Below are 13,701 nucleotides of genomic sequence, written 5' to 3' on the forward strand. Positions count from 1 at the left end.
TAGGGTTGTGGTGGAGTTCGTAGTGATCGTACACAGCCCATGGCCCTCGTAAAATCCATGTCGCCATCTCTATGGGTTTTATTCATATTTTTAGATCTGGAAAATCAAGCCCCAGCGGTACTACCGCCAGGGGTAGTGGTACTACCGCTAGGACCCCAGCGGTACTACCGCCAGGACCCCGGCGGTACTACCGCCAGGAGGATTCTCTGTGTACTCTTCTCATGTGCTTGGCAATGAGTGTTTACTTTTCTGCCTTTTCTTGTTCATTGCCTTGACTCCTTTTTGTCGCTCTTTTTTCGGTGTGTTTTGTGTCACAGGTGGTGCTCGCCGCTCAAACCCCCCACGGGACACACAGTCCAAGCATTTTCGCAATCCAGAGGCTCCAGAGGGCTCCACCACTTCACGTCTGCAACTCAAAAAGCAGGCCTTCAAGAAGACCGCTCAAAAGGACAAGGGGATCAACGTCCGCACCATGCCCCTAAGGACTTTCTGCGGTTCCGCACTCAAAACCACTATCTCCAAGAGCGGGCTGTGATCAAGAATGTCGAGCATGTTTGGGCAAGGGATCACTGCAGGATCTACCGTGATATCATCAACCATTTCAAGAAGAACTTTGTCCCCGTTCAGTGCTTTGACCTGGCTCACCTTCAGCGGAAGATGGACTATTTTGTTGATGCTCTCTCTCTGATTGACAAACTGGGCATCAAGGAGATCATCTCTTTCAAGACAGACTTTGACCCCAATGTTGTTTCCCAGTTCTATGTCACGTGTCACTTCTCTCCTGATGACGAGCGCTCCATGGTGTGGATGATTGGGACTCAGAAGATGACTGGTACCTGGCGTGAATTCATGGCATTCCTCAAGGTTGATTTCCAGGGCGCTGACACTCCACTTGGGTCGCGTCCTCATGCTGCAGCTACCACTGATAGGGATTCAGTCAAGGACAGATTGCAGCAACTCTATGTGAAGAAAGGTGTGCTCCCCAGGCATCTGGACATCATGCATCGGATCTTCCGCAGCACCCTCTTTCCTCGCATTAGCAACTTCGACGAGGTACATGGCTCTCTGACTGAGATGCTACTGCTCTGTGAGGAGGCTATGACTAAGGAGTCTGCCCCTCTTTATATTTTTGATGTGATGTTCACTGAGCTCTCGAACTGCATCATGATGCATAAGGTTCCCATCTACGGGCCCGACCTTTTTGCTTATATCCGTCAGAAGTGGCAAGACACCTATCCACAGGAGGAGTTATACATTCAGGCTGACTACATTGTGCACGATCCTGTCAAGCTTCGCGTCAAGGACAAATGGGCCAACCCATCAACTTCATCTCAGCACATGGACACTGACACAGAGACTGCTGCTGACAGAGGAACCGCCTCTCAGTCCCGCTCTTCTGCCATGCCATCCTGGCCCATGAAACTGCAGGATAAGATGAAGACTCTCTTCTGTATGCAGGCTAAGGGCCAGTATCAGACGCACGTGGCTCAGAAGGAGAACCGTCAGAGGCACAAGCGTCTCCTAAGGACTCTTGATGTTGACATCTCCGGCGGATCAGAGGACGACATCACTCCAGAGGCTGCTTGAATGCGGGCTCAAGCTTACCAGTGGTCTGGCGCTGAGGAGGAAGAGGACAATGAAGAGGAGCAGGACGATCCGGAGGGTACGGACGAGTCTCACGATGCTGAGGGTGAGGAGTAACCACCTGTGGCGTTAGGTGTGCCCCTTTTTGGTGTCTTGTGCCAAAGGGGGAGAGAGTCTAGGAGCTGGATTTGCTTTGAGAGTCCAACTTTGCTTTGCTTTGCTTATCTTTCGTGTTTTCTTCGAACTTGGTTTGCTTCTATTTTGCTATCTTTTGTGAGACATGAACTTGTGTGAGATTTATTTCCATCATATGCTGTGAGTCATATGCTCCTTATTTTCATATATCTCTATCTTTTTGTTCTCATATTATGCTCTGTGCAAATCCAGTATTGTCATCAATCCACCAAAAAGGGGGAGATTGTTGGGGCATAGTTTATGCCTAAGTAATTTTGGTGATTGATGACAGTACCGCAAAGGACTAACCGTGTGTGTTAAGATTTCAGATAACACACGTCAACGGCACAAGAAGACTCGCCCCCTCGTTTGTGGAACAGAAGCACGGCGTTCTCTACGATTCTCTTTATTTGAGTCAGAGGAAAGTCGTACTATTAAGAGGTGAACCGTAGTGGAAAGGTTTGGGTGGAATCAATCTTGCACGAGCACACTTCACATATTTTCCCCCTTGCCGGCATCTTTGGAGTGGCTCCCGCCTTTGTGTTTCCTTCTTTTTTGCAAATGGTCCCCCAGCGGTAGTACCACTAGCCCTAGCGGTAGTACCGCTGGCCCTAGCGGTAGTACCGCTGGAGTGCTAGCGGTAGTACCACTGCAGTCAGCGGTAGTACCGCCCCTGGTCAGCGGTAGTACCGATCCAGGAGCTTAGTACCGCCTGCCTAGCGGTTGTACGTGGACGGACCTTTTTGCGAAGACTTTCTTGGCGGTGGTAGTGCTTATGCACTACCAGGGGCCCAACGGTAGTACCGCTGCAGCCAGCAGTAGTACCGCTGCATCCAGCGGTAGTACCGCTAGACTCGGCTGTGAGTGCGAAAACGGTTGGATGTTCTCCCCCACTATATAAAGGGTTCTTCTAGCTGTGGAACCCCATCTCTTACCCTCTCAAGCTCCATTGTTGCTCCCTAAGCTCAAAAGTGCTCGATCTCTCTCCCTAGCCAATCAAACTTGTTGATTCTTTAGGGATTGGTTGAGAAGGCCTAGATCCACACTTCCACCAAGAGAAAAGTTGATTCCCCCACCAATCCCTTGCGGATCTTGTTACTCTTGGGTGTTTGAGCATCCTAGACGGTTGAGGTCACCTCGAAGCCACATTCCATTGTGGTGAAGCTTCGTGGTCTTGTTGGGAGCCTCCAAGCTTTGTGTGGAGTTTGCCCCAACCTCGTTTGTAAAGGTTCGGTCGCCGCCTTCAAGGGCACCTATGGTGGAATCACGGTACCTTGCATCGTGCGGGGTCGTGAGGAGAATACGGTGGCCTTAGTGGCTTATTGGGGAGCATTGTGCCTCCACACCGCTCCAACGGAGACGTACTTCCTGTCAAAGGGAAGGACCTTCGGTAACACATCCTCGTCTCCATCGGTTCCACTTGTGGTTATCTCTAAACTTTACTTTGTGTATGCTTATGTTGTCGTCTATCTCTTACTTGTCTTATTAGCTCTCGTTGTTAGCTTCATTAGGGTTCACCCCATTGTTGTAATATTTGTGAACCCGTATGTTGTTTACCCTAACTTGCTAAGATTAATTAAAAAGTGGTCGTTGCCTATTCACCCCCCCTCTAGTCAACCATATCGATCCTTTCATTGGGGATGCCACGGGAAGGGATCCCCTCCTTCGTCTTCTATCCATTGGTAACATTACTTGGAGCTATATTTTTATTCACCACATGGTATGTGTTTTGCTTGGAGTGTCTTGTATCGTAGGAGTCTTTTCTTTATGTTGTGTCACAATCATCCTTGATGCACACCTTTTTGAGAGAGAGAGACATGCACTCATCGTTATTTTGCTAGAATGCTCATAGTGCTTCACTTATATCTTTTGAGCTAGATAATTTTGCTCTTCCTGCTTCACTTATATCTTGGTAGTTGGATTATGCTATGAAAGTAGTCCCAAAGGTGATAGGTACCCAAAGAGGATATAAAAACCTCCATCTTCATGTGCATTGTGTATAAAGAGGAGCCTTGATTCCTCTCAATTAGTTTTGAGACGTGGATTCAGTAATATTAAGAGTTATTTTAGTAGGGTGTTGTGAATCTAGAAATACTTGTGTTGAAGTTAGTGATTCCCATAGCATGCACGTATGGTGAACCGCTATGTTAGGAAGTCAGAGCATAATTGATATATTGATTGTCGTCCTTTGTGTTGAGGTCGGGATCGCGCGATGGTTAACACCTACCAACCCTTCCCCTAAGAGTATGCGTTTAGCACTTTGTTTCGATTACTAATAAAAACTTTCGCAACAAGTATGTGAGTTCTTCATGACTAATGTGAGTCCATGGTATAGATGCACTTTCACCTTCCTCCTTTGCTAGCCTCTCTAGTGCCGCGCAACTTTCGCCGGTACACAAACCCATCATATGCCTTCCTCAAAACAGCCACCATACCTACCTACTATGACATTTTCATAGCCATTCCGAGATATATTGCCATGCAACTCCCACCGTTCCGTCTCATGACTTGTGCCGTCACTCTCATATTGCCATTGCATGATCGTAAGATAGCTAGCGAGATGTTTCAGTGTCATACGTCAAGCTCGATCGTTGCACATCCCGGTACACTGCCGGAGGCATTTCCTATAGAGTCATCATCGTTCTAAGCTTTGAGCTCTGAGTAAATAAAAGTGTGATGATCATCACTATTAGAGCATTGTCCGATGTGAGGAAATAAAATAAAAAAGGCCAAAGAGCCCAAAAATAAATAAACAGGGAGAAAAAAAAGAAGAGGCCTAAGAGCCCAAATAAAAAAAGAGAGAAAAAGAGAGAAGGGACAATGCTACTATCTTCCTCCACACTTGTGCTTCATAATAGCACCATGTTCTTCATGATTGAGAGCTTCTTTCTTTGTCACTGCCATATGCTAGTGGGAATGTTCATTATATAACTTGGCTTGTATATTCGAATGATGGGCTTCCTCAAAATTGCCCTAGGTCTTCGTGCGCAAGCAAGTTGGATGCACACCCACTAGTTCTCCTTTTGAGATTTCACATACTTATAGCTCTAGTGCATCCCTTGTAAGGCAATCCCTACTCATTCACATTGATATCTATTAAGGGGCATCTCCATAGCCCTTTGATACGCCGAGTCAATGTGACCATCTCCTCCTTTTTTGTCTCACAAACACCACCACACTCTATTCCACCGCTCATTACTAGGAAAAGGGCTATAGATGATATAGATACTAATGGCGCACCACACAAGCAGTGCGCCACTACAATATAGTAGTGGCGCACCATGTGCAGGTGTGCCATTAGTGTGATGGACACTAATGGCGCACCACACACTCGGTGCGCCACTACTATTTTTTCGTTTTTTTTGCAAACTACTAATGGCGCACAGCTGGTGCGCCTTTAGTAACCAGTGTTATTAATGGCGCATCTGTTGGTAGTGCGCCACTACTATAATTTCTTTTTTTGGTTTTTTTTGCAAACTACTAATGGCGCAGCACAACTAGTGCGCCATTAGTAACCAGTGTTACTAATGGCGCATCTGTTGGTGGTGCGCTACTACTATTTTTTTTTGCAGAACTACTAATGGCGCACCACAGAGGGTGTCATTAGTAACCAGGGTTACTAATGGCACATCTGTAGATGGTGCGCCATTAGTAGTTTTGCAAAAAAAAAGTATCTATCTGCTCCTATCGCGACCGCGAAGCAGCAGGAAGAGGGAGGAGGGAGGGAGTTCCACCCAGACGGTGGCCATGGCACACCCAGATCTGCCCTCCTTTGGCCGTCATCGTCAATCTCCTCTGTTCCTAGCGCCGGCGGCGCTCACCCCTAACCAGCGACGCCTGGCGCGGATTCCCCACATCGACCTCCGGCGGCCGTCTTCACCCCGGCGGCCGTCCATCTCTCTCACGGGTATGTGGACCACAACGCGGCCTCCAAGCCCTAGTAATCCGCCAAATCGCCGTCCTAAAATCCCTCCTGCAGGTCCACCCTAGCGTCTCCGCCGTGCGACCGCCGACAGCTCATCCCCTCTGCGCCTCGCGTGCGTGGACGCCACCGCCGTCTCCGTTCTACCCCGCCGCACCGCCCCTGCTGCCTCCGCCCCGGCCGTCGGTGCGGCCATCGAGATCCGCCGCCCTTGGTCGGCATCGGACCGGATGGACCTCTCCGTCACGCTGGCCCTGAGCTCCCCCACGGAGGTGCGTACGACCGGCCGAAAACCCACCTCCCTCCCGTTACTCAACGATGCTTATTGCTACTACTGCATTTACCGTGTCTAGTCTAGCCGAATTAATCCATCAGGAACTCAAATTTCACAGTTCTTTCAGTTTAATCCCATTATTACATTTTGCAGCACGGGGAGCAGTTGAGGCGGCGGCAGCACTCGTTATCGGAACTGGTATACCATATCATCTACAGATGGATTGGTACTGTAAAATCTTCAACGTATGTGTTAATTGCCTCTCCCTTTCCCTTCCATGAACTTTGCAGACTTATTCAAGAGACGACGACACGAAACTCGAGACCACGCGTGCACGGCGTAATGACCTTTATCTTCAGTAGTTGTAGCTATTATTATGTTGTACTCTCAAGGAATCGTCTGCCTCTTACCGACGTGTTATCGATTCTACGAAGCAGCTTGCCCTACTTACTTACTGTCTTACCTGTACTTGCCCTTTTATTTTGCAGTGTTGGGTGTTCTCAAAAGGCATGAAGATCTGAAAGAGCGTCTCTCGCGGTACTCCTTTCTCTGCTCTTTTTTATTTTATTATTTTCCGTCCAAGCTTATGGATTGACCCTTGGATGTAGACTCAACTGGCCAACTCAGTGTTTATTGATTTATGATAAGTACTTTACAGATACCTTAGCATGTGACATTTGCATAAGCAAAATTTCAAGGACTATGTTCAAGCTACTAGCTGATTGCTTGCACACTTATGGTTCCTCTTTTATGACACTTGATCAGGGCATTCAGCCTCTCAGCATTTGTTTCCACTGTGCGAAACCGTGAGATCATCCTTGTGTAGCGTCCATTTAAATTAGACTAGGGGCAGGGGCGCACCTGTGGTGCGCCTTTTGAGACGTTCCTCTATGTTCATAGGTCGTCTACGGACTTGAGAGTTTCTATTTTGATCAAATAGCCACCTAACTATAAGGTAGATGTTATCGCCAATCAATATAAACACTGGACAATGGTTTGATATGAGAGTTTGTTAAAAAAATAGAATCCACTCTTTATATTGATCTGATCATACTATAGGAGGTCAATGATTTGGCAAGTCAATAATCCACATATGAATAACAATATACAATTCCATAAGAAATAAGGCCCTTGCACCCTTGTACATCTCATGATGCAACAACCCCCAAGATTACGACCGTATTGAGCTTCTCTCGTTAGCATGGACGAGACGATGCCGGGGAAGGCTTTGATGCCCCAGTCGTCCTGGTCCCACAGTGCATAAATCTACCGAAGGCGAAAAACCATCATTGTAGTCAGTTTTAGACTAATTTCAGAATTCATACAAGTACAGTACTATGAACAAGCCTGCAACTCTGATGCTCACCATATGTTTGTACCATGGTCTCCCCATGAGCCTTTCTCGGTTGGTAAGTCTCGCTCCACCATCATCCATTGGTCATTGATCTCTCTGACTTTCGGTCTGCGTTCCCTCATGTTATAGCAAATGGCCTTCTATTAATTAGATCGATATATATTAATCCTTCAACTATCCAAGGTATGAGTAGTAATTAGATCGATATATATTAATCCTTCAACTTCTGAAGTTGGGATCTCTACTCTCATGCCAATCCTTAGTCGAACTGAATCCATCTATCAGTGTTGTCACATACACAATTTTCTTCTTGCACTATCCCGCATCCAGCAGGGAGCAGGCTATAGTACAGACGTACAAGTTTAAGCAAGTTAGTGTGACCACTTGTCTTTCTATTTATTAGATGTAATAAATTTAGAGACTTGTTTGCAGTCAATTCTAGATTGTTCAGACAAGATAATTTGCAAGGTAATACTTGAATGATTGATTAGGCCACATTCACTTAAAGGGAATTCTTCTTGCAGGCTACAGATGAGGACATATATGTTTGGCATAGCAAGTAGAGATTGATGACTCTGGTTGCTTTTGCGGAAGCCGTACCCTTGCTCAGCTGTTGTAACAGAAGAAAAATGTGATGAATGGTCAGCTGTAGATGTTGAATGATGGCAAGGAAATCCTTCCGCAAGCATTGTGCTTTAAGAAGCTCATCAGGGTTAAGGGTTAATTGGACCCTGAGAAATTCACCATGTGAATTAATAGGAAGACCCATATAGCCGCCACTATACAAGTTGGTGCATGCAGATACACGGTGATTACACTCTGGTTACTAACCGTGACATTTCGTTGGTAAGCCTTATGGAATCTTGTTCTAAGCACTAAGTTTACAAGAATATTTTGAGGTCCTCTGAGTTGCTTATTTACTTAGTTAACATAAGTTCTTTTTCTCCTTATTGCTTTTCTGAAGCAAGAGATTTCGTTCTCGGTGATTGGGCATAGTGATTTTGATGCATCGCCTGATCTCATTCTCACACAGGATATCAATGGGGTGAATGCCGGTAGGAGAAACTTGCACATTGTTCATTTTTACTTTATGTTTGTCAAAATCATTTGCCAAGCAAAGCAATGTCAATTTCTGTGATATATCACGCTCATTAACACTGAATATTTGTTCACCTGCTACTGTATCTTGAGAATACGCATATGATAGCTTAGTATGACTCGTTTGGTGGTTGATGAAAATCATATACTGGTCAGATTGTAGGAGGTTTGTTATTAGTTGTGCCATTCACTTTTAGAAATAGAACTGACAAATGAAACCCATCTTTCGCGAATTAAAACAGAATGTGCAAGTTTTTATTGAAGCAACAACAAAGTTTAAGTTCTTATTTTGTAGATAAAAAATAATTGCCGACTGAAATTTTTCCTCCTAGATACAAGTGTATCTGGTGGTTGATTAAAATCATCATTATAATCCTGTGATTTCAGAGTAGTGTGATTTTGAAAAAAATACAATGCCAAACTCGGCCGAAGCGATGTCATATGAAATCTGGCTTCCATGGTTTATACTAAAGGCATCATTTTTCAGGTAGTATATACAATTATACACAACTTAATTTATTCTAAAAAATCATATTTCTAAGCTGCGTGAGCTCACCACTATCCTTGCTTCTACAAGCTAATCAACTTAATTTTATCTGTCTTTTGTTTTGTATTCTTGTCATTTATTTAGATAGATGTTTATGTCCTTAATTATGTGGAAGGTCATGATGACTGCACCTACATCTGGTTCCACTTTCTTGACAAATTTGCGCAAAATGTTTTCAGGTACTCAACCTATTGATGCACATGGACATGATGACTCTCTAGCATTTATGGACCAACCAACCTGTAATCATGGACCTTATTGTCTTGTAGACCATTTGGCGTTTCGAGTGTTTTGGAGCTTGCACTTTGTGCATGTAGATACAAACTTTTGTGTTCTGGACCATCTGAAGTCTCTCATAGTAACCAATAGTCCTTACCTTTTTGTGACTTGTGTGTTCTAGATGATTGTTAAGATGGTCAAAACTATGCTTCCTCTAGGTTAATTTGTTTGTCAACTTGCGTTCAATGTATGTGCATGTTTATAAACATATTTTCATTGTGGTGTAATATGTGTTTATCTTGAACCTTCTTGTGGGTGTGAGGATAATAATTGAATACTTTTAGAGCTGGTAGTATAACTTGTGGCGCACCATGAGCTATACTAATGGCACACCTGGGAGGCATACTAATGGCGCACCTGGCAGGCATACTAATGGCGCACCTGGGAGGCATACTAATGGCGCACCTGGGAGGCATACTAATGGCGCACTAGGAGGCATACTAATGGCGCACCATGAGCTATACTAATGGCGCACTGCCTGGTGCGCCATTAGTATACCAGATACTAATGGCGCACTTGTGGTGCGCCATTAGTAAAAAAATCTAATGGCGTGATGCTAGTGGCGCACCTATAGTGCGCCATTAGTAGCCAAAATAGGTGCGCCACTAGCAGACCTTTTCCTAGTAGTGTATAGTGCTATATCCATGGCTCACGCTCATGTATTGCGTGATAGTTATAAAAAGTTTGAGAAAGTAAGAGTGCAAAAACAATTACTTGGCCAATACCGGGGTTGTGCATGATTTAGATTAGTTGTGTGAGGATGATGGAGCATAGCCAAACTATATGATTTTGTAGGGATAACTTTCCCTGGCATTGTTATTTTGAAAGTTCATGATTACCTTGCTAATTTGCTTGAAGTATTATTGTTTTCATGTCAATAGCAAAATATTGTTTTGAATCTTACGGATCTGAACATTCATGTCACGTGAAAGAACTTGCAAAGGACAACTATGCTAGGTAGCATTCCACATCAAAAATTCAGTCTTTATCACTTCCCTACTCGAGGACGAGCAGGAGTTAAGCTTGGGGATGCTTGATACGTCTCCAACGTATCTATATTTTGGATGGTTTCATGATATTATCTTGTCAAACCTTGGATGTTTTGTATGCCTTTTATATATTTTTTGGGACTAACTTATTAACTCAGTGCCAAGTGGCAGTTCCTTTTTTTCCATGCTTTTGACCCCTTTCACAGGAGGATTTTGAACGGAGTCCAAACGGAACGAAACTGCCAAAAAGATTTTTTTTCGAAACAGAAAAAGATCGGGAAGCCGGAGAATCAGGGCAGGGGGCCTGCAGGGACCCCACAAGCCCTCATGGCACGGCCAGGGGGCCCACGCCACCCTGGCTTGTGGGCTCCCTCGACCACCTCTGCCCTAGGTTTTGCGCCTATATATTCCCTAAAATCCCAGAAAAAATCAGGAGATCATCGAAAGTACTTTTCCGCCACCGCAAGCTTCTGTCTCCGCAAGATCCCATCTGGGCACGTTCTGGTGCCCTGCCGAAGGGGGATTCGGATACGGAGGGCTTCTTCATCAACACCATGACCTCTCCGATGATGCGTGAGTAGTTCACCATAGACCTACGGGTCCATAGCTAGTAGCTAGATGGCTTCTTCTCTCTCTTGGCTCTTCAATACAAAGTTCTCCATGATCTTCATGGAGATCTATCTGATGTAATCTTGTTTTGCGGTGTGTTTGTCGAGATCCGATGAATTGTGGATTTATGATCAGATTATCTATGAATCTTCTTTGAGTTTCTTCTGATCTCTCTTATGCATAATTTCATATCGTTGTAATTCTCTATGATTTATGGGTTTTGTTTGGCCAACTAGATCTATGTTTCTTGCAATGGGTGAAGTGCTTGGTTTTTCGTTCATATCGTGCGGTGACCTCACCAAGTGACACAAGGGGTACCGAGGCAAGCATCGTGTTGCTGCCATCAAGGGTAAAAAGATGGGGTTTTCATCATTGGTTTGAGATTATCCCTGTACATCATGTCATCTTGCTTAAGACATTACTCTGTTTGTCATGAACTCAATACACTAGATGCATGTTGCATAGCGTTCGATGTGTGGAGTAATAGTAGTAGATGCAGAAAGTATCGGCCTACTTGTCTCGGACGTGATGCCTATATGTATGATCATTGCCTTAGATATCGTCATGACTTTGCGCAGTTCTATCAATTGCTCGACAGTAATTTGTTCACCCACCGTAATACTTGCTATTTTGAGAGAAGCCACTAGTGAACGCTATGGCCCCCGGGTCTACTCCACACCATATTTTCAGCCTTACACTTTTTACTTCGTTGCACTTTCCGCCTTCAGATCTCAGTTTGCAAACAATGCTATAAAGGGGTTGTCAATCCCTTCAAGATTGATTGGAAAGTGAGGATCTGAAGACTGAAAGTGCAACGTAGAAAAAGAGTAAGGCTGAAAATATAGTGTGGAGTAGACCCGAGGGTCATAGTATTCAATAGAGGCTTCTCTCAAAATAACAAGTATTACGGTGGGTGAACAAATTACTGTCGAGCAATTGATAGAACCGCGCAAAGTCATGACGATATCTAAGGCAATGATCATACATATAGGCACCACGTCCTAGACAAGTAGACCGATACTTTCTGCATCTACTACTATTATTCCACACATCAACCGTTATCCAGCATGCATCTAGTGTATTGAGTTCATGATGAACATAGTAACGCCTTAAGAAAGATGACATGATGTAGAGGGATAATCTCAAACCAATGATGAAAACCCCATCTTTTTACCCTTGATGGAAACAACACGATACGTGCCTCGCTACCCCTTCTGTCACTGGGTGAGGTCACCGCATGGTATTAACCCAAAACCAAGCACTTCTCCCATTGCAAGAATCATAGATCAAGCTGGCCAAACAAAACCCCCGACTCGAAGAGAATTACAAGGATATGAAATCATGCATAAGAGAGATCAGAAGAAACTCAAATAAGATTCATAGATAATTTGATCATAAATCCATAATTCATCGGATCTCGACAAACAGACCGCAAAAGAAGATTACATCGGATAGATCTCCATGAAGATCATGGTGCACTTTGTATTGAAGATCCAAGAGAGAGAAGAAGCCATCTAGCTACTAGCTATGGACCCATAGGTCTATGGTGAACTACTCACGCATCATCGGAGAGGTCATGGTGTTGATGAAGGAGCCCTTCGTATCAGAATTCCCCCTCCGGCAGGGCACCAGAACGTGCCCCAGATGGGATCTTGCGGAGACAGAAGCTTGCGACGGCGGAAAAGTATTTTCGATGATCTCCTGATTTTTTCAGGGACTTTAGGGAATATATAGGCGGAAGACCTAGGGCAGGGGAGCCACGGGGAGCTCACAAGCCTGCTAGGCCCCCCCTAGGCCGGGCCTGGTAGGCTTCTGACCTCCTCCAAGGTCTCCTGGCTTGGTCCTCAATTCTCCCGCGTGTCTTCTGTTAAGGAAAAAATCATTCCGCAGATTTTATTCCGTTTGGACGCCGTTTAAAATTCTCCTCTGAAAAGGGTCATAAACACGGAAAAAACAGGAACTGGCACTTGGCACTGAGTTAATAAGTTAGTCCCAAAAAAGATATAAAAGGCATACAAAACATCCAAAGTTTGACAAGATATTAGCATGAAAGCATAAAAAATGATAGATACGTTGGAGACGTATCAGCCACCCCCTCGAATCGGCGCGTCGCACCAACCGCCCGGTCAGCTATGCCAACGAACCGCTTGGCGCGTTGGTGTGCCATCGTTCGGACGTTCGATGCCTCACCCTTGGCAGCCAGGATGGCGTCAGTCGACTCCAGGACCTGCTTCCGTAGTGATGCCAACTCCGCTACGGCCTCCGCCTCCTTCCCATGAGTGGTCCAGAGGGCGGCTTCGGCACCCGCAAGCTGGGCCCGCAGCCCCTCTGCCTCCTTGTGAAGCCCTCCCAACCTCGGCTTCTCAGAGGTGGGCGTGTTAAAGAAGAAGGAGAATCAACCCAAGGACCACAGACGGAACAACAAACAAAGGAAACACAACGAAGGACTTACTCGTCAGCCATTACCCAGCGGGGGTGGACGCGGGCGCCGGAGGCACCACATGCTTTCCCTGGCCAGAGTCGTCTCCGGGAGATGCCATGAAGAAGAAGAGCAAAGGAGGGGAAGAAGTCTCCTCGCGGTCGATGGAAGAGGCAGAGAAGGACCTCAAGGTTGCGATGCCTTCCCCCACGGGGGGCTGGGAAAATTTATGGGCGAGCCCTAGCCACCAACCGTCGTGGGGGCGTGGGCATTGCACGCCTCACAAGGGCCTCGAGGTAGGCCAACGGCAGCACTGCCACCCACGTCGCCTCACTTGTCACCAATCGGTCACATCCGCGAGGGCCGTTAGGTGCGATCACATTCAATGAGCAACGTGATGGCCTGCGTAAACTCTTGGGAAACGCGTCGTCGTGCCCTTGCACCATCGGGGC

The 13,701-nt window shown here is 45.7% G+C and overlaps 1 protein-coding gene and 1 long non-coding RNA gene across 2 annotated transcripts; both read left to right on the forward strand.

Moving 5' to 3' along the window:
• The first annotated feature begins 5,903 nt into the window (after positions 1-5,903).
• LOC123439790 lies at positions 5,904-6,549 on the forward strand. Its single transcript, XM_045116464.1, has 4 exons — positions 5,904-5,952; positions 6,108-6,152; positions 6,245-6,293; positions 6,443-6,549. Exons 1-4 carry the CDS (start codon positions 5,911-5,913, stop codon positions 6,547-6,549), a joined length of 243 nt encoding a protein of 80 aa, XP_044972399.1. The 5' UTR covers positions 5,904-5,910.
• Positions 6,550-8,278: 1,729 nt separating this feature from the next.
• LOC123439791 lies at positions 8,279-9,328 on the forward strand. The gene is made up of 2 exons (XR_006630160.1): positions 8,279-8,363; positions 9,133-9,328. It is a non-coding gene; the product is annotated as an uncharacterized LOC123439791 (long non-coding RNA).
• The last annotated feature ends 4,373 nt before the right edge of the window (positions 9,329-13,701 follow it).

The sequence above is a fragment of the Hordeum vulgare genome, chromosome 3H (assembly GCF_904849725.1).
Source record: "Hordeum vulgare subsp. vulgare chromosome 3H, MorexV3_pseudomolecules_assembly, whole genome shotgun sequence".
NCBI classification, from domain to species: domain Eukaryota; kingdom Viridiplantae; phylum Streptophyta; class Magnoliopsida; order Poales; family Poaceae; genus Hordeum; species Hordeum vulgare.

What these genes read in the sequence shown, in the direction of transcription:
- LOC123439790 (XM_045116464.1), top strand. Translation starts at nt 5,911, where the DNA reads ATGGACCTCTCCGTCACGCTGGCCCTGAGCTCCCCCACGGAG. An exon ending in AGCACTCGTTATCGGAACTG is followed by an intron (nt 6,153 to 6,244) that starts GTATACCATATC and finishes TGAACTTTGCAG; the next exon opens with ACTTATTCAAGAGACGACGA. An exon ending in CGAGACCACGCGTGCACGGC is followed by an intron (nt 6,294 to 6,442) that starts GTAATGACCTTT and finishes TTTATTTTGCAG; the next exon opens with TGTTGGGTGTTCTCAAAAGG.